Source organism: Muscardinus avellanarius (genome assembly GCF_963383645.1).
Source record: "Muscardinus avellanarius genome assembly, chromosome: 2".
NCBI classification, from domain to species: Eukaryota; Metazoa; Chordata; class Mammalia; order Rodentia; family Gliridae; genus Muscardinus; species Muscardinus avellanarius.
This window is the reverse complement of record NC_137787.1, coordinates 186,778,209-186,805,883: the sequence shown is the minus strand read 5'-3', so window position 1 is coordinate 186,805,883 and position 27,675 is coordinate 186,778,209. Positions and strand designations below refer to the sequence as shown.

Below are 27,675 nucleotides of genomic sequence, written 5' to 3'. Positions count from 1 at the left end.
CAAGCACGGGGATTACAAGTGTGCGCCACCACGCCCGGCTCGCCCTTCCTTCCTTCCTTCCTTCCTTCCTTCCTTCCTTCCTTCCTTCCTTCCTTCCTTCTTTCCTTCCTTCCTTTTTATTTTTGGTGGTACTGGGGTTTCTGGAAGCCCTTCTACCTCTGGGCTACACTCCCAGACTTATTTCTATATTTTTTATTTGGAAACAGGGTCTCTTAAGCCAGCGATGCTGGCTCCAAACCAGCGCGATCCTCCTGTCTCTGCCTCCCAAGTGCGGGGATTACAAACGTGCACCACCACGCCAGGGTCTCACTGAGTTGCAAAGGGCCTCACTAAGAAGCTGAGGCTGTCCACAAACCACCATCCTCCAGTCTGTTTTTTTTTTTTTTTAAATTTGAAAGAGGGTCTCACTAAGTTGCAGAGGCCTCTCTAAGTTGCTGAGGCTGGCCTTGAACCAGTGATCCTCTTGTCTCAGCCTCCCAAGTATTGGGATTACAAATGTGCAGCACTACTCCCAGCTAATGGTAATTTTTTATATTGTCAGTCTTCCAGCAGGGGAACTATGGGGACTTCGTTTCCTTTAATGCTAATGTTACCCTTCCACATGGTGGGAAATGACAGCATTAAAATGGTTTGGGAAAGCTGGTGTGGTGGCCCGTTCTTGTAATTCAGCATTTGGGAGGCTGAGACAGGAGGACTCTAGTTTGTGGACAGCCTCAGCTACTTAGTGAGGCTCTTTGCAACTCAGTGAGACCCTGTAAAATAAAGAATAAAAACTAGGGCTGAGGGTGTAGCTCAGAGGTAGAATGCCCCTGGGCTCCATCCCCATTACTGAAAAAAAGAAAATTTAGTCACTATGAAATATATCCATTGCTGCAGATCAAATACACATCTATTTCCAAAGAACTATTTCTGCAAAGTTTGGGACAAGAGCAGGAGATCAACTTTAAGTCTTTTTCCCCATGTAGGACTTGCAGCTTTTGGAGGATGGGGACCTGACCATGATAGGTGATCGAGGGACCACGCTGAGCGGAGGGCAGAAAGCTCGGCTGAATCTTGCGAGGTAAATGGACTTTCGAAAAGTGGCCAGACTGCATAGGCCTTTCCATCTTTATTTTAATTTATGCTTTTATGGGTGCGTCATAATTATATGACACAGCGAGACTCAAAGCGATCTGTCCATCCATGCGCTCATTGCTTCGTAGATGTCCCTTCGTATCCTCCCAGCTCCCTCCTTCCTCCCTGTCTCTGTCAGTGAGACCCATAGTGATACCTTCATATATGGACATAACACTCTTTGACCCGTTCCCTTCCTCGAGCCTCATCCCCCTCCCCAGAACATGCCTTTCTTGTGGCTTCCAATGATGGGCGTGTAGCATCCCTGCATGTTGGGTCTCAGGGAATCACTGGTTTGGGGTTATTCTCTTGGCACTTGAATGAATATCCAATTGGTGAACAGCGTAGACTCGATTCCCAGGAGGGTTTTTGGGGAGTGGGATTTGCTCTTGCTCCTGACACCTTTTTCCATTTTTTAGGGCAGTCTACCAAGATGCTGACATCTACCTTCTGGATGACCCACTCAGTGCGGTGGATGCCGAGGTCGGCAAGCACCTGTTCCAGCTGTGAGTTCGCTGGGTTTCTGTCATCTCTGCCTTCAGGAGCCCTTAGAGTGGGGTCAGGAAAGACCTGGTAGCTTCAGGAGGGTCCGCTTGCCCTGTTCTGTGTCCTTCTTCTCTTTCCCCAACCCCACCTCACAGAAGATCCACGTTAAAAGAAGAATTTTGCACAAATATGAGGTCAGAGAAGGGAAACACGGAAGGTAATAATATTGTGTTGAAGTGAAAGGAGCTAAAAATAGATGTTTTTCTGTGAATCCAGACCCCAATGAGATGTGCAATTTTTGCTTGTATGTATGTATGTATGTATGTATGTATTTAGTGGTACTAGAGATTGAACCCAAGGTCATTCTAACTCTGAGCTACACTCTCAGCCCTATCTTATTTTTTTTTTTTTTGAAACAGGGTCTTACCAAATTGCAGAGGGCCTCACTAAGTTGCAGAGGCTGGTTGCAAACCTGCAATCCTCCTGTCTCAGCTTCCCACGTACTGGGATTACAAGTGTGAGCCACCAGGCCTAGCTCGATGCACAGTTTTTAAACTGAAGGGCGAGACTGGGCAGCTCGGCACTGGGCTCTCAGTTCTTTTCTTCCATCCTATGTATTTTCACATGAGCAATGAGGTTTTCTCTACCAACGTGGAGCTTCTGTGGGAAGTCCTTGTTGGCTTATGCTTCTAAATCTATGCATTTGGAAATAATGAGTAAAGGGCAAAATGCAAGAATGATTGTCCCCATCAGTGTGGCTCCCAGGGTTTAGTGTTGCTCCATGGAGCTTCCTAGGATGAGCACTTGAGGCCCGCGGCTGCAGAGGGGATAGGGGTTGGCGTGCCTCTGCGGCAGGGCGTCCGGCATCTCTCTCCTCACTCCCACTTGGCCTTGGTGTAGCTTCTCTTTGGTTCTCACTGAGCCAGCGAGGAAGAAGGAGAGAAAACTGGAGTCTTTTGCATGTGTAACATACGCAGACGGACACTTCCTGTGTATTCCAGACTGGCCTTTTCTAAAGGCCATGGACTGAGCCAGGTGTGGTTGCGCACACCTGTAATCCCAGCATTTGGGAGGTAGAGACTGGAGGATTGCGCTTCACAGACAGCCTCAGCTACTTAGTGAGGCCATTTGCAACTCAGTGAGACCCTGTTTCAAAATAAATAACAATTAGGGCTGGGGGTGTAGCCTGGAGGTAGAATGCCCCTGGGTTCCATCACCACAAAAGAAAAAAAAGAAAGTTGTGGACCAGGTCTTGCCAAAACAGCACCCAGACTTGTCCCTCTGTGCTCCCCTTATCCCTCCAGTTAGTTTCCTGTTTGCCGATCACCCAAGCTGGTGGAAGTCGTTGGCGCACACTGAGAGAGGCTCTGACAGATGTGACAGGACACATCCTAGTTTGTCAGGAAGGGGACAGGGAGAGGTTCAGCCACGGAGGCGCTGACATCATACAGTGGGCTGTGCCAGGCAGAGAGAGAACTTTAGATCTCATTCCTTCCTCATTTGTTTCTATGTGAAATTTAATCATTTATTTTTATTAATGTATTTTGTGCTACTGGGGATTGAGCCTAGAGGTGCTCTACTGCTGAGCTTGACCTGGCCCTTTTAACACTTTTTTGAGTCCAGGTCTTGCTAAGTTGCCCCGGCTGACCTCAAACTTGGGATCCTCTCTCTACCTCCCAAGTACTGGGATTTTAGGCGTGCACCACCACACCCGGCTCTACGTGTAATTTTTCAAGACAAACTCATGGGGGCAGTTCAACACACTCAAGGCTTAAGAGAGTTTCTATGTAGGTCTGTCGGCGCTAAACTGGAGAAGAGGTAGGCAGCCATAGGTGTCAGCTGAGAACCAGAGGCTGCCTGCAGGCTGGCCTTGGCAGAAAGTGGCCTGTTCTCCTGGCTGGGGCGGAGCACTGGAGAGGCCGAGAATTAGATTTGATTCCTGTTGGTAAAAGGAATAGTAAAAGCAGAGCGATAGAATCAGGAGCAAACAAGATACAAGAAAAGAGCAGCAAGCAGGCAAGTCTCCATCGAGCGGGGATGTAGGTCACACGGTGCGAAAGGTGTCTGGAGATGCAGACTGCAACAAAATGCCTCAGATCGGGAGGCTTAAATAGCAGACATTTGTTCTCACGGTTTTGGGGGCTGGAAGGGTGCGGCCAGGGTGTCTTCTGCTAGGCTTGCTCATAGCTGCCTCCTCTGCCTCCGTTGTTTTCCTCTGTGTGTATCTGCATCGTGTTTCCCCTTTTTATGACGATACCCGTCAGGTTGGATGAGGACCCGTCCTCACCGACTCACTTTAACTTGATTTTTTTCCTTAAAAGGCCCTGTCTCCAAGCTATAAGTTACCTTGGTTGGGCTTCAGTATACAAAACTGAGGGGCAGGTGAAAAGTTCAGTCTGTACATAGCAAAGACAAGAAAGAGTTGCAAATAGACTGAGAATAATACAGCTACAGGCTCTGGGTCTTAGGCTGCGAGGTCATCCCCTGAGCATGGGATTCTGGGCCTGGGGCGAGGGTTGCTGAATGTTTCCCACCAGATGAGGGTATAAAAAGTGCCTGCTATTAGGATTATGGAAAAAAATTTTGGAAGTGGATGGTGTTGATGGTGCTGCAACCACATGAATATACTTCATGCCACTGAATTACCTACTTAAAGATGGTTAAAATGGTAAATTTTATGTTACGTTTATTTTATCACAATAGAAAAAAGGGCACCGCAGTGTTGAGAGTCTCAGAATGCAAAAAGCAGGAGCAGCTGGCGCTTGGCGCCGGCCCCAGCGCTCCAGTCTGCCCTTCCTCCCCTGCCTACTCCTGACTGTGACTTGTTGTCACGTGTAGGAACCTGGCCTGGGTCCACTCAACTTCCCCACTACCTGAAGAGCAGTTTCTGGTGGGACATGGCACGGAAGTCTCTCTCGGGAGTAGCGAGGATGTGTTTTAATTGCTAAGTATCAGTATGCATCACACAAGAGCTCCCCCAAATTTCCCTTTGAACGCAGAGGTGTTTATAAAGTCCTCTTGCGCCTTTAAGGTTAAATGACTTTGGATATACACTTGATAGACGCAAGCTTGTTAAAATTGTTGTTTGCTAATCAGAACCACATCCTTTGGGGAAACTTAGAGCAGGGCGCACGAATGCAATTTAGGAAATCACTCAGCAGCAACTGGAGAATGTTCTCAACGAGTTAGAAAATTGGATTGAACAATATGCCCTGAAAGATGGCGGTTGTGTCGGGAGCTTAGAAATGTGAAGTGTTTTGTATTAAAAGTGAATGAGTTACACTTCTGTTTGCCATTAACAGTTTTACTTCAGTCAGGAGGACACATTCCGAGGTATTAAGGTTTGCAACTCTGTGTCGTGAACCGGAAGTGGATTCTATCCCCTATGGAAGGTTAGGGGCGCTTAGATTAACTGCTGCTCATCTGGTCGCTTGCCGTTCTTACATGCACAGGCCTCTGCCTCCTCCATGATCAGTTCTTTGGGACTGTCCTAATTGGATATCCATGTTGCTACCTACCTACTTATCTTAGTCTGTTTGTGCTGCTGTGACAAAAATACCATAAACTGGGTGGCTTATAAACAACAGAAAGTTATTTGTCCTAGTCCTGGAGGCCGGAAGTCCAAGATGAAGGTGCCAGCAGGTCTGGTGTCTGATGAGGGCTCCACCCTGATGTCTGGAGACAGCTGTCTTCTTGCTTCCTCCTCTCCATGGTTGAAGGGGCATGGCAAATCCCTCAGGCCCCTTTTATAAGGACAGTAATCCCATCTTTGAGGGCTGATTCCTACGGAAATGCCCCATTTCCTAAGAGCACGGCATTAGTGATTAGGTTTTAGCATATGAACTTGGAAAGAGACAGATACATTCAGATCGTTGCACCCTCCCTGGTTCAGCCCTCCGTAGATGCCCCGCACCTTCAGGGTGCTCTTAGAAGTCCTGGACTGGCTCTTTACAATTAGGGGATCTCTGCAATCTGCCCCTTCCCCTTCCTAGGCCTTCCACACACAGACCAGAACTCCCGCCACGTCACTTCATGTGGAGTCTCTGAGTAAGGCGTGCGTTTTCTCATAGCTGTCTGTCTGTGCAGTGTTGTTCTTCTGTCCTGGAGCTGGGCACCCTGTGAGGATGTAGGAAGGACTAGAGCCCGCTGCCTTTCCCTCCTGCCCCTCCAGTGGGCAGTGTGCTCTTCCTGTCTGCACACAGCCCTGGGTGGGTGGTTCGGGACCACTTCCCTGCCCTTGCTCTCCCTGCACCCCACGAGTGCATGGCGGTACCCCCAGTGTTGCACCTTCTGCCCCTTCCCCTCCCCAGGTGGTCTCCTGTGTCCTCAATCTCCTTGCAGAGAGCCCTTTCCTGACCCCTCCCTCTCAAATAGCAGCCTCCAACCATGCTCTCTCCATGGCTCCCATCACGACCCAGTGACGCCTTCTGTGTTCACGTTAGCGCGTCTCCTCTGCCTGATGCCCGGTGTCCTCTGTTCACTTGACCAGGGGGCGTATCCTCAGCACTCAGAACTGTGCCCAGCAGCATGGAGCTGCTCAGCGAGTGTCTGCTGACCAAACACATCAGACTATAGTTCTGTCTTTCTTGTTTGTGTCCCTCCGCTGTGATGAGTGTCGGCCCTTCACAGGCCTTGGATAGGATAAGAATTAAATGGCTTGTTGATGAACCAGTCAGTATTTCTATGGCACGGCCAGGCATGGCCGTGTGCACCTGCGGTCCTAACTACACAGGAGGCTGAGGCAGGAGAGTTCTTTGAGTCTGAGACTTGGAGCCAGCATAGGCATCCTAGTGAGACCTGTCTCTTAATATTTTTTTTTATATCATGATTGGGACATTTTTTACTCTTCAAAATTTGGAAAGCACTTTTCTGGAGATTTTGAAAAATAAACTCACCTAATTTAGGAAACTTTTAAGGTCAATAATTACAATAATATTGTAATTATTGACATTGTGATGGGAGATGTTACAGAGAAAAAAATTTAATTATGTATGTATTATTTATTTATTGACACTGGGAATTGAAACCAGGGCATTTTACCTCTGAGCTGCATACCCAGCTATCTATCTATCTATCTATCTATCTATCATCTATTATAGTAGTGGGGATTGAACCCAGGAGTATTTTATCTCTGAGTTTCACTCCAGCCCTATTTTTTAAAGTTTTTAAATTTTTAATTTTTTTTAATTTTGCAGAAGGCCTTAGTAAGTCGTTGAAGCTGGCCACGAACCTATGATCCTCTTGTCTCAGCCTCCTAAATCCTGGGATTACAAATGTGCAGCACTATACCCGGCTTATTTTTTTATTTTGAAACAGGGTCTTACTAAGTTGTAAAGGGCCTCACGAGGTTGCTGAGGCTGGCTGTGAACCTGCGATCCGATCCTCCCACCCAAGTAATGGGGCACAGGCACGAGCCACCACGCCCACCAGCAAAACATTTTTAGACCTTTGACCTGGGCCTTCTTGGGTATAGTAGCCTATCAGATTTTATTGTTAACATCTCCCTTCAGATGTTTATATAAAAGGATGAATGGCAGATTATATATATATATATATATTTTTTTTTAACGGTATTGGGGATGGAACCCAGAGGCATTTTACATCCGAGCTACAACCCTAGCCCTATTTTTTTTTAATTCCGTATTTTTGAAAAAGGGTCTCACTGAGTTGCAAAGGGCCTCACTAAGTAGCCGAGGCTGTCAAAGAACCATGATCCTCTTGTCTCAGCCTCCCGAATGCTGAGATTACAAGTGCGTGCCACCAAGCCTGGATGGCAGGTAATTTTTAAGGAGAAAAAATTTCATTAGGAGCTCAAGTACTACACCTGGAGAGGGCTTTAGAAGATGGAGAGACTTAGGTATGAAATAAACCAAACTAAGACATGTAAAAAGGGAAAAATGAGTCCTGGATTAATTTAATCCGGCATCCTGGTTCTGATCACAGACCCAGGTCCCAAAGCACCTTTTCTTTATGCCTCTTCAGTCCTGGGTTGTGAGCCCGTGGATGGCTGGGGAAGGGTAGAGGTGGAAACATTTGCTGAGCGTCTTACATTTCAGGCCTTTGATTTCTTAGATCTTGACTTGAGTTGACATCAGCCCGGTTCTTAGAGGAAGAGAAGAAGCTGAGTTTCCTGGAGGTTTGCTGGCTGGTAAAACGAGAGCAGGGTGTGCAGGGCTTCGTTCCGTGTTTCTCCGGGAGTTGCGTCGTAGCCTACATTGCTCACGTTTGTTTGCTTGGTGCAGGGACTTGCCAACCCAGGTACCTGCCAGCAGCCCTGCCCGGAGTCCATGGGCCCGTTTCACTTATCTGAAGATGGGGCTGTGCCTGAGCCCCCAGTGTCTGTGCCTAAAATGCAGGGACCCTCGCATCTGAGCCACAGGCCGACTTCCACTGTGATTTGGACCGGTTGGAGTCTCTTCTTTCGTTTCATATTTGGAAAATTGTTATTCTAACAAAAGAAACATTTAGCTGGGCATGGTGGTACACCTCTGTACTTGGGAGGTAGATAATACAAAAAGACCAAAGGTTCAAGGTCAGCCTCAGAGACTTAGTGAGACCCTGTTTCAAAGTAAAATGAATAGCCTGGTCTGGTGGCACATGCCTGTCTGTATACCCAGTACTTGGAGGCTGAGACAGGAGGGTCGCAGGTGCGTGGGCAGCCTCAGCAACTTATCGAGGCTCTCTGCAATTTAGTGAGACCCTGTTCCAAAAAAAAAATAAATAAATAAAAAAAATAGGGCTGGTATTTTTATAAATAGCAAGGTAGAATGTCCCTAGGTTCAATCCCCAGTTCTTGGGGCAAGAAAAAAAAAAGAGAAACATTTGCTTCTGGAATGGGACTGGGAATGTTGTGGAGACTGGTTGTCTGATTATAGCATTCATTTTTATATTTACTATTACATGGGAAGAAGGTTCTAGAAAATACACTGTGGCAAAGGTTACTGAGACTCTTAAAACTTAAGAAATATGAGTTAATGTGCACCTCATAAAGAATCGCCTAGAAAACAGTCTGAGGGAAGTATCCACATTTTTTATGACCTTGGTCTCTCCCTCATTCCTACGTAGTAATAAAAACAGTACTATTTAGCCTGGGGTGGTGGGACCCACCTGAAATCCCAGCACTTGGGAGGCTGAGGCAGGAGGAGTGCAGGTTTGAGGCCCTCAGTAACCTAGTGAGACCCTGTTTCAAAATAAAATAGGGCTGGGTGGGACTAGCTCAGAGGGAGAACGCCTCTGGATTCAATCCCTCCTAGTGCCACACACACACACACACACACACACACACACACACACACACACACACACACACAGTAGTGTATAAGTTAAGTTGGTTTGGGAATCTCAGTATTGTGCAATTGTTTTTATCCTGAAATATGTAAGTAATTGTTAAACTGAGCTTTAGGAAAAAAGACAATCTTAGCAGCCACTGCCTCCTTGGCTGCACTGCTTGTTAGAGTTTCTTAGTCAGAGCAAAGCTTAGATTTCCTGCTCCTGATCACTCCCTCGCTGGCCTCCTGGCTTCGTGTCTGTGTTTGTGTTTGTTTTGTATTTGCATGCGTGCTGGAGCCACGAGAGTCGAATGCTCTGCTGTCGCTGTCTTGTTACTGCTTGAGACGTGTGTTCCTTTTTCCAGTTGGAGCCCCTCCCCCGATGTGTTTTTCATGCTGTACCATTTACATTTATAGGTGCATTTGCCAAACTCTGCACGAGAAGATCACAATTTTAGTGACTCATCAGTTGCAGTACCTTAAAGCTGCAAGCCATATTCTGATATTGAAAGATGTAAGTAATTCCTAGACATCTGCTGAACTCGCTAGTGCTCAGGTGTGGAAGGAGGCAGGTTACCCTCCTTGAGCCTCATGGGGAACTCCTCTCCTTCCTCCATTTCACACCCCTTTCCTACAGCTCGGGCTCACATCTTTGAGGATAAATTCGAAGGACCTGTAGAAAAGTCACTATTATATTTTCAATCATATTATCCTAAAGTATATCGAATTGCCACCCCAAACAATTTACTGAATCACAATTGTGATTATTATTATCCTAGCGAAATTGTTCAGGATAATAATGATGCTCATTTCTTTAGAAGTTTTCATTGACTTTTCTCGATGACTTAAGTCAAAGCAGATCATTTCGAAATTACAGATGTTAAGACACAGGTGTTCGCATTGTTACCCAGTTTTCCCAGAGAGCATGATCCACTGATAAGAACAACATGGTTGGGTCACTGCTCCAAGCACCCACCTCCCTGGTACAGCCCCCTGCTAGTCTTAGGACACAGGTTCTTTTGACTGATTGCTGTGACAGCCCTCACGACAGCATGTGAGATGAATCCCTCGTCATCGTGGGCCTCCGTTCTCCCCTGGGCTGTATGTGATGACGGACGTCAAGGAGTGGGGCCGCCTCGTGGTGACCTGAAGGTGCTGGCCATGCTGCCACTGTTCTGGATCATCTGAGGCTGAGGACCAGTGGCATGGTCCTGAGGAAGGAAGTCACCTGGCATGTTTTCAGGAACAGCTGGAGGCCCCAGGATGGGGCTGAGTGGGCCAGGGAGGGCGTGGATTGACTGCAACTGGGCTAGAAGCTGCCTTTCCTCCCAGAGTAGGGGATTGGCTTGGTCAGATTTGTGACTTTAAAAGATCCCTCTTGACATTTGCTGGAGGGACTACACCGATTAGATGTCTTTTTAATTTGCTAGGACCCTCAGAACAAAGTACTACAAAACAGATGACTTCAACCAGCAGGAAAGTCCTGGTCTCCCCGTACGGGTGCAAGCTTGAAACCAAGGCGTAGGCAGGACCGTGCTCTCCAAAGGCCCTGGGGGGGGACACCTTCCTTGTCTCTCCCTCCTCCTTAGCATTCCTTGACTTGCAGCTGGGGCACCTCAGGCTTTGCCTGTGTTGTTACATGGTGAGGACCATGTCTCTCTGAGTTCTTATTAGGACATCAGTCATACTGGACTTAGAACACACCCTTTTCCAGGGTGACCCTTGTTTTAATTTGATCACATCTGCAGAGATCCTGTCTTCAGATGTGGTCACATTCACGGGTACCTGAGTTTAGGATTTAAGCATATCCTTTGGCAGCCATCATTCAGCCCATGAGAGCCAGCATATCCCGGGAAGTAGAAGTTAGTAGGACTTTTCAGGCTTCACGATGATTGGTGATTTGATGCATCTCCTCTTGGCCTTGCTTTGATGACTCAGCACCCTGGCATTAGCCCTTGTCTTTTGCAGCAGGCCTTTTGTCAAATCCCTTGATGTATATTGGAAACAACTCCTTTTCTACCTTCCAGTGTTGTAATGTTTCCCCTTTGTATTAGTCACCTCTGCGTTACTACAACAGAATACCGAGGAACCTAATTTTATAAAGATAAAAAGTTCATTCTGCTTACAATTTTAGAGCTGCAAGAGGGTGGTGTCTGCTTTGGCTGGGTTCTGGCAAGGGCCCCTCCAGCTGCAGGCACGTCATCAAGGAGGAGTGGGGGGGGGGCAGAAGGTTCACACAGCCGCACAGAAAGTTAGAGAGAGACTGAGTCGCACGCTTTTTTCTGAAGGCACACCCCATGACCTCAGGGACTTGCCCAAAGTCCCACCATCTCCCACGGGTGCACCATGGGGACTATGTGTTTAAACACAACGAAGCCTTGGGGACCAGAGTTAAACCATATCCAAACCACAGCATTCCTTCCCTCCCTCGCACAAAGTCTCTGGGTAAATGAGAGAAATAGCAAATGATGAGTATTAGCCTCAGTTCCCAAGATCTGTGCGCACCTTTCCCAGAGGGAGAGAGGGAGAAACTTCCCACTGCTGCAGTCAGCAGGAAGGACGAGGATGGCAGAGTTCTACAGAAGTCCCTGAGTGCCTCGTCCGTGCTTACGGGCCACGAGGATGGAAGAGTGAGGAGCCTGTCGGTGACAGCTCTGTCAAATGAAGCCCCACTCCAAGGAGGATTTTAAAAAGCCGGAGAGCTCCCTCTTCAGAAGCAGGCCTGTGTGTCGGCTCTTTCCTGGTATCCAGGACTAGGGAGCTCGGCTTCCTCAAACTTGAAAACAATTCCGTGTGCAGGGGGCATGCGAACCCCGTGTGTCACTAACGTTGCGCTTGCATGGCGGGGGAGGGTTAGAATAGCCTTGTCGCCATCCTCCTGCTTATTGTGAGGACTTGGCAGAACCCCATTCGTGCTGTGGGGGTGCGTTGGATGACTTGGGGCCCTTCCTGGCTGTCGGTCTGGCCCCTCTGTAGTAGCAGATGGATGCCTGCCCTCTCCGCTCTCTCTAAATTCTCAGTACTTGGCTTCCCAGGGAAATAGTTCTCTCAATACCAGTGCCGGGCAGTTCTATTAAAGAACCACATGACTTTTACCTCCTAAGTGGAACAAGGAAAGAGCAGGAATATTTTTCTAATTCATCAGTCATTGACTGTTACAAGGAACCCAGAGTTTCCGTGGGGTTTGCCTCAGTGGACCACCTGGGGGGGGGGGTCCAAGGACCGAGGGAGCAGGTTGGATCCCTTCCTACCTTCCCTCACCGGACCGTCTTGACCTCAGGGCTGCCCTCCTTTAATTAGTTCTCTACCCCAGGATTTTGCTTAATATTTTGTTTGTAGCTCTTTGAGTAAATCAACTGGGTCTCAATTCCATACAGTGAAAACTGTTGCACGTTATTTTCTATAGCTTTGTAAGCGTGTGCATTTGGGAAGGGGTACAGACCACGGGATAAGATGGCCCATGGAATACGGAATTTTCAGTTGGGATCTTCTTTAGTTTGGGGGTTGGTGTAGAAGTTAAGACCATGAAAATGTAGCTCATAGCCATAGACCTATGTCCAGGGCTTGTTAGCGCACACCTTGTCCCACCAGGGGCTCGTGGCCGGCTGAGGCTATTGCGTGATTCTAACGTACACAGGTGTGCTCATGCCTTCCTTGCTACCAATCAGGTGTCTTTCCTGGAATCTCTTCCCTACCTTACGCTGTTCTGAATGAGGCTCATTTCCGTTTCCATGTTCTCTAAAAGGCTACTGATACTCCTGCCAACATCTATATTGTTTTTGCTTTCTTAAACGCTCATGGTATTGAAGTTGGTGATTGCCACTGTTAATGCATGATTACACATTTTAAAAAATGTCCCCCACATTGCTGGTGGGAATGCAAATCAGTCAAGCTGCTATGAAGATCAGTGTGGAGATTCCTTAGAAAACTGGAAATGGATCCACCATACGATCCAGCTATACCACTCCTGGGTATCTTTTTTGGGGGGTACTGAGAATTGGGCCCAGCAACATCCTACCTCCAAGCTACAGCCTCAGCCCCATTTTATTTCTTATTTAGAAGCAGGGTCTCATTAGGTTGCTGAGCCTCACTAAGTTGCCAAGGCTGGCTTTGAACCTGCAATCTTCCTGTCTCATCCTCCCAAGTAGTGGGATTACAAGCTTGTACCACCACACCTGGCTCCTGGGTATCTTTCTAAAGGAACTGAAGTCAGACTATTAGAGCGATACATGCATATCCATGTTTATAGAAGCACAATTCACAGCAGCCAAATCTTGGAACCAACCTAGGTGTCCAACAACAGATGAATGGATTATAAAATTATGGAATATATACACAAAGAAAAACAAAGTTACGTCATTTGCAGGAAAATGGATGTACACAGAGAACATTATGCTAAGTGAGATTGGCCAGTCCCAGAAAGTGGAGGATCATTTTTTTTTCTCTCACATATATAGAAGCTAGGGAGCGTCTGGGATACAAGGGGGATTCTAGATAATGGAGAAGAAATCCTAGGGGGATGTGGGGTGGGGGCGGGGATCGGTGAGGGAAACATTCCCACTGAGGTTGTGTGCGTATCTGAAATTCCCAGAGTCCATCACAATACCATGTATGGGGAAGGACGCTCACCAGGTGCCCTGTGCATGTATGTCCCTGTCACTCTGAAATACAATATGATCTGCCACTACAATGAACCAATAAAAGCCTATTTTAAAAAAGTTAAAAAAAATTCCCCAGCACCTAACATAGGATTTGGTTAGAGAACAGCACACTCGGTTTTATGTTGCGGTGAGTTGAACCAGACTTGTCAACCAGGATTCCAGACCTCAGGATGATCGTGACTGAAGATCAGTGAACTTTGCCTTGATTAGGATTTGGTGAGATCTGCAGTTGTATTCTTCTGAAGTCCTTTGTTTTTATTTTAGGGTACGGTGGTGCAGAAGGGAACTTACACAGAGTTCCTCAAATTCGGAGTAGATTTTGGTTCGCTGTTAAAGAAGGAAAACGAAGACGTCGAACAGTCTGCGGTGCCGGGAACACCCACGCTGAGGAAGCGGACCTTCTCCGAGGCTTCCGTTTGGTCGCAGCAGTCTTCTAGACCCTCTTTGAAAGACGGTGCCCCAGAGGGCCCAGAGGTGAGTTCATCTCCCATGACCGCATGCCTGCCGGGCATGGCTCCCGGGGCCTTGTGAATCTTTGGTCTACTTCGCTGATAGCATCCTCACTTATCCCAAAGTAGATCCTGTGTTTCTCAGGCCTTCCCTCCCCAGTAGATTCGGTAGAATTAAATCAGACCAGAGAAGAACACGCCCGATTGGGGCTTTCCTTTGGATGTGGGGTAGGGAATATTAGAGACAAGTAGGAGATTTGCTGCGGTCATTTCCAAAGGGGTATATATATGGCTGGTATTGACCTCGGAACTCTTTGCATTTATCATAGTTGTGGTCCTACTTGCTCGGGCTTCCCTTGGAATCCAGAGGCCACATTTGAAGAACTCCTCAGGCCACGTCCGGCTGTGGCCCACATTAAATCAGCGACTCTTCCTGTTGTAATGTTCTGACACTGCAGGTGGCTGCTGGTATTCTTTATCCCCCTTTTTTCCATATGATTTGTATTAGGCCAGAAGTAGTGTGTGCAAACATGTAATAAGTCCTGGCATGTGACAGACACTTGAGAGTCAGTTCCTATCGTTCTTATTCTTCAAGCCACATCTTGATTCATCTTTGAGTGCCCAGTGGCCAGCATGGAGCCAAGTGCATCCTCAGTTCATATGAATCTCTAATGTATTTTAAGTCCTCTGGGCAGAAATGCACTAGAGCTCTCTGAAAATAGAGCTATCCGTTGGCATTGGCGGGGGTTGGTTCCAGGACCCCCGCGGACACCGGAATCTAACGATGTTCAAGTCACTTGTAGAAAATGCCATGGCATTTGCATATAACCCGTGCACGTCCTCCTGAGTACTTTACATCATCTCTAGGTTACTGATACTACCTAATGACAATATAAATGCCATGTAAATAGACATTATACTTATACTGTTTATTTATTCATTTATTATTTGCGGTACTGGAGATGGAACCCAGAGGCATTCTACCTCCGAGCTACATCCCCAGCCCTATCTTTTTATTCTTTATTTTGAAACAAGTTCTCACTAAGTTGCAAAGGGCCTCACTAATTAGTAGCTGAGGCTGTCCGTGAACTGTAATCCTCCTGTCTCAGGCCTCCCAAATGCTGGAATTACAAGCATGCGCCACCACACCCAGTCCCCGATATTATACTTTATTGTTTAGGAAATGATGATAAGAAAAATAAATTTGTATACATTCAGTAAAAATGAATATTTTCAATTTGTGGTCATGGAAGCTGTACGTGCAGAGGTCCAACTGTATGTACACTTATTCTTTGCTATTTGGGCCCTCACTATTCAAATCCAGGAGCCTGGATGATTCCGATTTTTTTTAAAAAAGGTTGAGATGATATTCTGTCTCTTGTGTATTGTTCAGGCTTTCATCACTGACTATGGCCAAAATAACAGATAAGAACAACATAGAGAAGGAAATGTTTATATGGCTCATGGTTTCAGAGGTTCAGTTCATGACCAGCAGCTTCAAGGAAGAAACATCATGTCAGCAGGGTGTGGCCAAGGAAAGCGGCTCCCCTCGGAGCCCGGGGAAGCAGAGAGCGGGACAAGGGAGCAGGGGCAGGTAGAGACCCTTCAGGCACCAGCCAGCAAATCCATTCAAACTGTTACCCCATCAAGTGGGTGTTCTGCACTGATGAGGTTGGAACCTTCACGATTCCGATATTGCTGCACTGCCGACACATGAGCGGGGGCGGGTGGGGGGGGGTTGCATTTCCAAACCACCACGCCTTCTTATCCAAACTCTTGTTACCAAAACATGCTGCTTGAACTCACTGTATTTGACTAACATTTTGAGCCTCTATTCTGCCTCGTTTTTTTGTTTTGTTTTTTGTTTTTTTTACTGCTGAGGATTGACCCCAAGGCATTTACTCTACTACTAACCCCCACACCCTCTTCAAATAATCCAGAGTGGCACATTAGACCCACAGTGTTTTGGAACAAGCTTTTGTTTTTACACTTTAATTTGGGTATGTTAGGAATGTGCTGAAAATCTTGATGCCGTACTTCAAGCAAAACTATGCCACAATGTACAAATGTTCTCTCTCTCTCTCTCTATGTGTGTGTGTGTATATATATATATACACACACACACACATACAAATGACATGTGTACAAACTACATATATATGTATACACATACACACATGTATATACTTATACATATGTATACAAATATACATACATACATACATACGTGTGTGTGCTTGTTTGGGGGTACTGGGGACCCCAGGGGTGTTGTACTATTAGCTGCACCCCCAGTTCTTTTTCTATTTGTTATTTTGAAATAGGGTCTTACTAAGTTCCAGAGGTTGGCCTTAAACCTGTGATCCTTCTGTCTCGACCTCCCAAGTGCTGGGATTACAGGTGTATCAGGCTAATACTACTTATTTTATTGCTGTGCCATTTTCTTTTTTGTAGAGCCCTAGAAGCAGGCTGACTGGGTTCAGGAGAAATGCATTTAGACATTTACATACTGCTAGATATTCGCACACCCTTCTCTGTGGAAAACGTGCCATTTTGGACTCCCTCCAGTCATACATTTGTCCCTCTTTTCCCACAGCTTTGCCAACAGGGTCTGTTGTTAACTTCTGGCACTTTCTGGCGTGCTGTGTCATGTCCTTTTTTTCATCTCCTATTGCCTCTTTCCCTTCACAGACAGAGAATACGCAGGTAACACAACCCGAGGAGAGCCGTTCTGAAGGAAAAGTTGGTTTCAAGGCCTACAAGAATTACTTCGTAGCTGGCGCACCCTGGTTTATGATTATTTTCCTTATTCTGCTGAACACGGCGGCTCAGGTAAATAATGACGTTTGTTTTTTCCTTGAGAGTAACCATTCCTGTTTACCCTGCGATTGCTGTGTTTCGCCGTCCCTTGGGCGTTTGCATTGAATCACTGGGGGGCAGATGGGCCCGCGTGTGTGATCTCACTGGGGTCCCGTGTGCATTCCTAGGAGCTTCTACAGGAAAAGGCATCTGATCAGGATTTGAGGTTTCGTACACACTTTCCTGACTGAGAAGCTGGGCTTGGTGCACACCCAGCCAGAAGAACTATCTCAGTCTTCTGGACCCTTCCTTTGATTATGTATTTTGGTGATACGGAGTTTTGAGTTGGCAAGTCACGGCAATGCCGGTTTTTCGTTTTTCTCCTCCTCCAGGTTGCCTATGTCCTCCAGGACTGGTGGCTTTCCAACTGGTGAGTTATTTCTGGTCTGACGTAGCGCGCTATACAGTCAGTACCAAGCCTCGCTTCTCCACGGAGCTCGGCGGAGCGGTGGGGCTTGTTGAGCCTTCTCTTCTAATCCTCACCTAGTTACCTGAAGAAAAATTAAAGTTCTTGCTGCTGGAGTGTGACCCATCATGGTCTCTACCCACGTTGGAGCCTCAGCTGCATACTGAGAACTAAAAGTCACGATTCAAATTGAATTTTTATAAGGTGGCTATTACAAAGGATTGTGTGCGCTGAGAATCATTTCCCCACATAAAACCTTTCTCCCCACTTGAGGTTCTTTTCTCTCTCCTTTTTTTTTCCCCTATTTGTCTAAATTCTATCTATATCTTAATATTTTTCTTTTCTCCCCTGTTTCTTAGGGCAAATAAACAAAATATGCTGAAAGGAAATGTAACTGAGAAGCTAGATCTTAACTGGTACTTGGGAATTTATGCAGGTAAAGTTGAATCGTTTGGTCTCTTACACGAGCGCCTGAGGTGCTTACAGCGAGCCTGTGTAACTAGGGCTTCCAGGAGTGATTCAGTAATGTCTTACCAGATTAGGAGTCTGAGTCGCATTTACTCCGTGAATTAATTAGAATAATTATTTTTTTAAAAATCTACTGGAAGAAAGAGGTTGAATGAAGACTCTTAATTTGCTCTGTACTGGATTTTGAAAGTTAAACTAGGATTGAGCATTCAGGAAACCAGCCACTGGAAATATGTGGCTATTGTCTATTCTAATAGGTTGCTTTAGCTAAATCTTATATCACTATATGGATGGGCAAGGGGATTAGAAACGGATCCCCACCCCGTGGTTCGGATTGTTCCAATTTTGTCTGAATAAACCCTTGCTTTTATTGAACTTGGGTGGAATCCTCTGGCAGCAAGGCCCCCCAAATAAAAGCGTTATTCCCTCACAGGTATGCAAAGCTCCCAACGCCATGCCGCTCATCTCTTGGGCTTCACTAATTACTTAAGAGGGACGCTGAGCAGGGAGAAGCCCAGTGTCTGGGTATTAGAACTCCTTCTCTCTCTTACCTCGCGATCACAATGTTATCGCCTCCCCAACTGTGTGATTAATTTAACATTTGGCTTGCCAGACTGATAATGACGCCGCGCTCTGTCCTCACCGGAGTGCTTAGAGTATGTGTAGCATTACATACTTCTCGGAGGAAATCCTCATCTAAAATTTTAAATATTTCCACAGGAAACCCACATACAAGTCTTCCTCAGAGACAGAGGGAGCAATCTCTGTAAGAACCCACTCACTAAACTTCGGTCTACTCATTGTGTCAAACTCTTGCTAAGAAATCTAAACCCATTTTCTGTTTATCATCTGAATTGGGGGTGGGGGTTCAGGACCTGAAGGAGAAAGGAAAATGGGTCCATTACACATTCAGTGGGATGGGCGCTCAGGAAAAGGCCTCTTGATGGAGCTGAGGAATAATGCAAGCAGCTTCCAGAAGTTAAATAGAGTTTCTGAAAGTGTCGTTAGAAGGGGAAATATCTATCGCCGATGTCATTCCCAGTCTGTGCAGCAGCACTGTGAGTTAAGAGACGCTGGGAAGGCAGGGGCCGTGCATGTTGCTCAGTGGTGGAACACTTACCTAGCTCACCTAGCATCCGAGAGGCCGTGGGTTCGAGCCCCAGCATTGCAAAAAAAAGAAAGAAAGCGACGTTAAGAGAGCTGTTAAGTTTCTATGTGCGCAGTGGTGGCTCCTCATGCATGCCTTATTATGTTTGTTTAAAAATACTTTCTGCGTATATGAAATACTTAGCAGGAGATTAGTTGCCGGTTTAGATTATCTTATGTTAGGATATTATTATATTTTCTTGCAATTCATTTACCTGAGAGTTTTTCCATGTGCAACTTAATGTGGTATTTTCAAATTCTTTAAAGCTACTTGGGCATTTTCTGCAAGGAAAAGGTAAACGATATCTCCTGTTCCCTGTTAATATCACGTGTTGGTATCAATATATACCACGATGTTAAGCTATGAGACTTTTTGTAAATAGTAAAGTTTGGGATATGTGATTATCTTCCATAATTCTGAGTTTTTAATAGAACTCATGCTTTAATTAGAAGAGCCTATTATGAGTGCGTACCTCGTTTTTCTGCCACATAGTTTCCATTCAGTGGAGGAAAATGAGCCAATTTAATTCTTTTTTGTCCTTGTATCTTGTAAATACATTATACTTTTGTGGAATCCAGATGCTGTATGGAATAAAATTAGTAACATCTTTATAGATTGCCTGATCTGACCTGCTTTTTAGCATTGCAGAAGAAAATGAAAAAGTCTCATGTTCTCTGAGTGCTGTTTCTTTATTTCAGGTTTAACTGGCGCTACTGTTCTTTTTGGCATAGCGAGATCTCTGTTGGTATTCTACGTCCTTGTGAACTCTTCACAAAATTTGCACAACAAAATGTTTGAGTCCATCCTGAGAGCTCCCGTGCTGTTCTTCGATAGAAATCCAATAGGTAGGTCAACCCATGTCTCTCAGGGAATGCGCCTTGGTAACACATCGAGGGTGTGGTGACATCTCAGTCTTCGAAATAGAGAGAACTACTGTGCCTGTTGATTCGTTTTCTCAAAAAAAAAAAAAAGCTTCACCTATATTTTTCTCCTACCAGAGAAAAATAAATATTGGGCGCATACAATCTTTTATTTCAGTTGGTAAGTCCGTGGAGCAGTGAGCGAAGGTTCGCTCTGCAGGGTGATTGCAGAACCCACTCGTGTGGCGTGTGCGCACCCCAGGCTCCACGCGGGATCTGCTCAAATGCAGCCCAGCAGTTGCGCTGGTCATGTTCACACGGTGTTGGGGAAGGGTCTTAGAAAGAACATTCTCCAAACACGAGATGGGCCAGCCGTGTCTTTGCTTCTTCCTTGGGAAGCCCATCCATTCTGGAGCCGCTGACCCATTGCTCAGGCTTGACTATGAGGGTTCCCTGAAGTGGTAATGAAGAGTTGATTGAAACTCAAGACTGGTAAGATGCAAACACCTCTTTTTTCTTTTCCTTTTTTCTTTTTGTGTGTGTGCTACTGGGGATTGAACTTAGGGGAATTCTGCTTCCAGACGACAACCCTACTCCTATTTATTATTTTTTTATTTTGAAATAGGATCTCACTAAGTTGCAGAGGGCCCTCACTAAGCTGGCTGAGAACTTGTGATCCTTCTGTCTGAGCCTCCCAAATACTGGGAATACAAGCGTGCACCACCACGCCTGGCTGGTAATAAAGATTTTAACTCTGTATTTTTATTTTTTATTTTTTATTTTTTTGGTGGTACTGGGGATGGAACCCAGTGGCTTTCTACCTCCGAGCTACACTCCCAGACCTAGTTTATATATATATATATATATATGTGTGTATTAAATTTGGAAACAGGGTCTCTTAAGCCAGCGGAGGCTGACTTCGAACCTGTGCGATCCTCCTGTCTCAGCCTCCCAAGCACGGGGATTACCAGTGTTGCACCACCACACCTGGTTTAACTCTGTATTTTTAATTGTTTTCTTTTATCAGGCATGGTGGCACACATTTGTAAATCCTAGTACTTGGGAGGCTGAGACAGGAAGACTGCAGGTTTAAGACTAGCCTTACCAACCTAGTGCTAAGATTTGTTTGTTTAAAACAAACAAAACAAATTATTCTCTCCCTGTCTCGTTGGCGCCGTCACCCATGGCTCCCCATGTGTGGTTTTAGTGGAGACTCTGGTTGCACAGTGGGGGCTTTGGGTGCCTACCATGAGCTCCTCCACATTAGCTTCTCCATGGGTATGTCCCTGGTAGTGGAGTGGTGAGTGGTGAGTGTCTCTGCCCAGGGACCTTCCCTTGCTTTCAGTCTTACTAGTTACATTATTACTCCTATGCTTGTTGCTTAATTTTTCTGTGCTGCAGTGTTCCTGCCTGTGAAATAGGTTTACCATTCATGCCTATCTTATTGAAATACTAAGAGAATTAAACAGGAAAATACATTCCCAGTGCTTAAAATAGAGCCTAGCTTCACAGTCAGCACCCAGCGAATGTTCGTGATAATGACAGTGTCTCTGAACTTCTTCTCTTTTTGCAGTACTGGGGATGTAACCCAGGGACATTCTACCTCCGAGCTGCACCCCTAGACCTTTTTTAAAAAATTCTGTATTTTGGCCGGGTGTGGTGGCGCACACTTGTAATCCCCGTGCTTGGGAGGCAGAGACAGGAGGATCGTGCAGGTTCGAAGCCAGCCATGCGCTCTGGCTTAGGAGACCCTGTTTCCAAATAAAAATGTAAAAATAGGTCTGGGAGTGAGTGTAGCCCGGTGGTAGAAGGGCTTCCAGGAACCCCAGTACCACCAAAAAAAAAAAAAAATTTTTTTGTATTTTGAAACAGGGTCTCACTGAGTTGCAAAGGGTCTCACTAAGTAGCTGAGGCTGTCCGCGAACCATGATCCTCCTGTCTCAGCCTCCCAAGTACTGGGATTACAAGCGTGCGCCACCATGTCCCGCTGAGCTGCTTTCCTTACCTGGTGGATGGAAATACAAACCCCTGCCCAGCCTGTTTGACATGACAATTGTGAGGATTAAATAAGACTATTCTGGAAAGCATCTCCTACAGAGGTATTCCACAAATATTGTCTGGTCCAGACACTGTGGAAGTGCGAGGAATTATAAACCGCAGAGGCCACCCCAAAAATGTGGCGATTGAGGCTGTAATTAGAAAGCAATCATGGAATTCTGTACCGTTAAGGCTATAAAGCTACGCTTTGCCAGTTAATTTGAAAACTACAGATATCAAGCTTGGAGGCCTAGGTGGGACTGTGTTCTGTTCCCGTGGGCCTCAGATTATGCCTGACTCCAGTTAAATAGGGCCCTCCTGTTCAAGACCCCGAAGCCTCTCCTTGTGCCGATTTGTTTATTACTTAAGCATTGGGGGCTTGTCCAAACCTTGCAGGTCACTAGTCTTATCGTGGCCCAGGACCATTTGTTTTGTATCTATGAGCAGGACTTTACCTCTTTCAGTAAAATTGGAGCTTAGATAAAAAACAGGCCTCAAGGGCCTCAAATGTTTAGAAGTTATATATTATTTACTTTCTGAGTGGTAGACTTAAAACAAAGAATCAAGTAAGAAAAATTTTCCACTTAAATTTTAACTTGCATTAAATATTTGTACCTTCTACGATGGTGAAGGAGACACCAAGTCTATGGATTACGCCTCCTGGCATGGCTTCTATGGTTAATTTACGTACTGTAACAGTTATGTAACATATACTAAAAACATAGAATTTTCCCTCTAGGGTGGCAAGGTCGGCATGCCCTATTTTTTTAGTGCTGTTCAATATATATGTTAAATGTGTAGGACCACCTCTCCCCCGGTGATGTCCTCTTTACTCTGTAAAGAGGTGGCAGTGTAGAAAGACAAGAAAGCATATATTTTTTTCTTCTCAATATTCTTCAGAGTAAGCTTTCAGGGGTCCTAAGGGTTTCCTGTGCTCTCAGCATCCTGACATTCTCCCAGGCGTTAGAAGACGGAGGGAGCAGGGAGGACTTTTACCCGTGTATAGTATCCGGAAACCCCAGGTCAAACCCCTCCCCCCGGGTCTGCTCCTGCAGGGTGGCACGGCCCAGCCTGGACCTGCAGCCTGGCCCGCGTTCCCTTCCATCCCCACCTCCAGGTCTCACTCAGTGACCCGAGCCGGAAGGCTCTTTCTGATTCCATCACGAGTGCTCCAGGCCAGACACGGTGTCTTTCACTGCGGCTCCTGTTCCGCCTTCATCCCTATTGCTAATAAACAGGAGACCCTCTTCCTTACTGCTTGAGTACCAGCAGCAGTGCCAGCGTTCCCCGCTCACTTAACCAGGACGTAAGGAGAAGAGCAAGGTGAACACGGGAGGCACCTGTTTCTTTGCGTTAGCAGTTTCTCTGACTCCGCAGAGAACTGGCCACCAAGGTCATAAGGCTTCATGATGCAGGTGCTGATTTGATAACTCTGTTTTGAACCTACTTGGGAGTACGTGAAGTTTGTCGGTTTGTTTATATGTGTATTGTGATCTTCGGATTCTATCTTTCATAACCTGATGGATCTTGAGCGATTAGAGGCACGTGGGAACCAGAGCAGTATGTTAGGAAGGGTAAGGGCCAGTTTTTTCCCCTCTCTTTTTTCTTTTTGTTTCTGTTCACTGTGTATTCTCTCTCCCTTTGATGTGCTTCAGTAATGGTCGTGTGTGTTAAAGGGCGCTGCCCTCGCCTGACTAGGGCATCCACATGCGTCTTCTGATGCTGTGTGTTTGCTCTGTCTACCGCTTTCTTATCAAAATCTGTCTTCAATCTCAGCCCCGGTTCAGCCCCATCAGGTCTCCATAAATGGGTCCCACAAATCCCAGGTCAGCAGAATGTCCTGAGGAACCAAGAGCAGGTTTCTGTTTTAAACGTAAATCAGGGTTCTCTTCCCTGGGTGGAATCCGTGCTACTTCCGACATCGGGCACTAGAGGGCAGCATGGCCTTCAGGATTTCAGGGGGCGAGAGGAAGGCGCAGGTGTGGCCAAACCCCTCTTGATTTTTAAAGCTTTCTTGGAAATTCCATGTTCATAGCTTAGGTCTTTGTGCCTAATATGTGTTCATAGGGAATTTTAAAAGCATTTTTCTCTGTCAACCAAACTGCATTAAAGCGATAGCCACAACAGTTTCCAGGAATACCTGGCATTTCGGATGAGGGATTCAGATTTCCTCCTGAATCCCTCTCTACTGGATGCCAGCAGGAAGATGCGCACTCCTTAGCCGGTGGTATTTTGACTTTTTCTGGGTAGATTTTGGCCACTAGTTTGACCTTTCTTGTTTCCTGTCAAGTCATGAGTTGAGGGAGAAAGGTGACCACACGGGTTCTTGAGTTTCCTTCCAGGCCATCAAAGTTAAGTAAGTTACTTTCTTTAAAGCTACTTTGTTCTGCCCAGTTTTCCCAGTTTGACCTTTCATTTCAGAGACCAGACGCGTGGCCGATTGTCCTGTCTTCTCTTGCCCAATTGCAGTGACATATAATGGAGCTAAGTATGTAGATGCTAGCCAGTTCCAGATAAACACTTACTTGCTTTTAGTTTCTTAATTTTCCTTTAAGAAGTGGAGCCACTGACGTCACTCAGGTGTGCTCGTCTATTCTCTCAGGAAAGTCCCAGCTAAATCTTGGATCGCGGACTACGTGTTCAGTCACACAATCAATTTTTCTACGATGTTGTACGGGTGGGCGCAAAGTACAACTTCCTGTCATCCTCTTTTCTTAAGGATGGAGTTTGATGAAAACTAAAATACTAGAGAAAGAGAGACAGGCCCGCATTGGCTTCTGGTGGTGGTGCGGCTCAGGATCCCCAGATTTGAAGTCAGACACCCTTGCGTCCTCCCGAATCAGAAATCTAGAGTTGCCCTCGCGATTAAGATTCACAGCTCGACTGAGTGGGAAATGAGGCTCTGTCGATGACTTCCCGAATACAGAATATCCTGAATGAGGTTGCGTATCGGCTAGGGCTGGGAGGAGGAGGGTGGTGATGGTTTTGAACTATTGTTCTGTTTCTCAAACCTGGAAAAAGGGGCTCCTTCTAATCCACTGCAAGCTGCTGAATAATTGTTGGGGACCTGAAAAGCCAGCTGAAAGCAACACGGCAAGCTTTTTTGTCCTATCAGAAAGGCTGTCTTGCTGCACTACTTATAAAATCAATTGTCAACATACTGCTTCTTTGCCAGAAAAAAAAAAAAAAGCCATCAATAGAGAAGAAACGTAATTGCAGGGCTGCTTGTCTGTCTGTTTATTCAGCCCAAATGACCACTGGAGTTCGTGCTAAATGCATATTTTAACAAGTATAATATTTCAGCACTGTCAAAATTACCTTGACAATAATATACCTGTTAAATTATAGCTCTATAAGTTTGGAGCTAAAACGGCCCTGCTTAGCACACATTAATCTATGCCTGTTCACACAAGCGCTTCTGCTGAGCAGGTAGCATGTTTAAACAAGAAAGACTGGTCCTAAAACCTCTGATTTATGGTAGGTGTTGTTTTGACACAGCATCGTTCAGACGATTTACAAGGCCGGCCGTCGTGTTAAAATATCTCCGCGGTGTCACCGTGCGTCACTGACATAAATATTCAGTAGTGATGCTGGGAAACTGGTAATGTGCCCATTCATGCCAGATCGCTCGCTGTGTCTCCTTTCAAGTGAGATCTGTCGTGGATATGGTTAAAAGAAACTATCATTTTTTTCCTTCTTCCTTGAGAGCAGATGAGCTGTAAGAAATGGAGAATAGGAATAACAACTCTCTCACAGCTTTCTTGTGCTCTGCCTGCCTAGGTGGCTTTTATTTTGGCACCGGTCCGCTTGGCTTTTTTTTTTTTTCTTCCCTCTCTTTTTCTTTTCCCGCCTTTCTTTGCTTAGCCCGCATTCTAAAGAACATATTTCTATGTACGTGAGTGAAAGAGGCCTTTTCTGTTCAAAGGAAGGAGTTAGTCATCATCAGAAAAGCTTTGTTGCAAAACGAAAACACACATCTCCCCCTTTCATTTTTCCTTGTTAAAAATAACAAATGCAAGTGACTTTAAAGAGAGCAGCACAAAAGATCGCATCAATCATGCGGATCCGCAAGGGCCGCATAAATATTATTTTTTTTTCAGGTTTGAATGAAACAACTGATGGTTTGAAGTAGGTGTGGTAATTAAATCCTGTCCAGTTGTCACATATTAAAAAAATGTTTTTTCACATAACAATGGTTATATGTACTTAAACTCTTATCAGGGGTGATATTAAGTGATATTTTATGGGAGTTGCTCATTTGCGGCTAATAGTATGATAAAAGCCTTTGTTACCAGTTTAAATAGTTACATAGTTACATGTATTTGATTGCTATTGTTATTTTGTCGGTAATCTCTATCCACGTTGATTATTATAGCACTTGTCTACAGCTGGCAAATATTGCACTGTTTTAGTGTGCATTTTCAATCTGTTAGAATGTTCTGATTACCTTATTTCTGTTTTTTTTTCTCTCCATGATAAATCATACATGAAAATACTGGCAGCTTAGTCAAAGGAAATACTGTGTTTTTAGATGTCTAATAAAATGTGTAAAAGGTAAGATTTTTTTTTGTCCAAAGTGGTTGTCACGTAATATTTCAGGAAATTACAAGGATGATATTTTTCTTCATCATTTTCTGATTGTGTATAAAATATATTAAATGATACATGCTTATTTATATTTCATCCCCATCCCCTTTATTGTAAACACTGTCTACTTTGCCACAAGGAAATTGGAAAAGCAATGTGATATTTACAACACTTAAGTCTGCGATGCTTTATTTCATATAAAGTTTAAAATTTGTTTTAAAGCCGGGTGTGGTGGCGCACGCTTATAATCCCCGCGCTTGGGAGGCTGAGACAGGAGGATCGAGCAGGTTCGAAGTCAGCCTCCGCTGGCTTAAGAGGCCCTGTTTCCAAATAAATTATAAAATAGGTCTGGAAATGTAGCCCGGAGGTAGAAGAAGGCCCCTGGGTTCCATCCCCAGTGCCACACACACACACACACACACACACACACACACACACACACAAATTGGTTTTAAATTTTTGATGATGTGCATCAAAATTACCGTTGAGTGCTTATCAAAATCATGGTTATGTTATAATGTAGATAATTGTGGGTTTCCTGCCTGAGGCTTCTGTTGGAAGGGTTTCCTGCCCTCTCCTAGCACATATAAGCTCTCCACTCCAGTCTAGTGGCTGCGGCTGTGATGTTAACGCCCCTCACTCCATCTCTGAGGTTCCATGGGTGTGAGGTCTGTGTTGTCTTAGCCTTTGGCTAACTTAGAGCTGGGCAGTTTTGGGTGGGTGTTTGTGATACAGTCAGAACTTGGGCATCACCCTACAGGATTTGTGACGGTAATTCAGTGTTATCATATAAAAGGTCCCCCCTTTTTGTTCACGATCATAGTTCTTTGTGACCTTCAGAAATGTACATGCCAGTAATTCCAGTATTGGGGAAGCTGAGAAAGGAGGATTGAAGGTTTAAGACCATCCTTACCAACTTTGTAAGACCCTGAAATAAATAAATAAATGGGTGGATGGATGGATGGATGGATGGATAGGTGATTGGACGGATGGATGGACGGACAGGCTGGGGGTGTAGCTCAGAGGTAGAATGCCCGTGGGTTCAGTCCTTAGTACCTCACATATATGAAAAGGATAATTTTATGATTTAGTTTTTTGCTTTTGTACAACTTGTCCAAGAGAAAATGAGGTAGTATTTCTTGGCCAACTTCAACATGAATAAATACTGGTAAGTATATCACTGAGCGCCTCAGAGGTATAAACCACAGTATCCTGATGCCAAGTGGAAGTCAATGGGAACTTTCTGGATTAAAATTTATTGTTTTTCTATAAGGTTAAGTACTTCCCCTCACAGATTTGAGTTTGAAGCTCTCAAATGATGCCATGGGGAAAGATCT

At 45.4% G+C, this 27,675-nt stretch overlaps 1 protein-coding gene across 3 annotated transcripts in view; it reads left to right on the top strand.

The window, feature by feature from the left end:
- ABCC4 (ATP binding cassette subfamily C member 4 (PEL blood group)) overlaps nt 1-27,675 on the top strand; it is a gene marked incomplete at both ends in the record, with an annotated part of 289,171 nt that overhangs the window by 115,847 nt on the left and 145,649 nt on the right. For 2 of the 3 annotated variants that reach the window (XM_080688958.1, XM_080688956.1), the window contains 8 exons: nt 966-1,060; nt 1,533-1,619; nt 9,285-9,381; nt 13,793-14,002; nt 16,666-16,806; nt 17,166-17,203; nt 17,599-17,675; nt 19,553-19,699. In XM_080688958.1, the coding sequence (XP_080545084.1) occupies nt 966-1,060; nt 1,533-1,619; nt 9,285-9,381; nt 13,793-14,002; nt 16,666-16,806; nt 17,166-17,203; nt 17,599-17,675; nt 19,553-19,699 (892 nt within the window). The remainder of the gene's footprint in view (nt 1-965; nt 1,061-1,532; nt 1,620-9,284; nt 9,382-13,792; nt 14,003-16,665; nt 16,807-17,165; nt 17,204-17,598; nt 17,676-19,552; nt 19,700-27,675) is intronic. The other variant, XM_080688957.1, reaches the window with a different exon arrangement.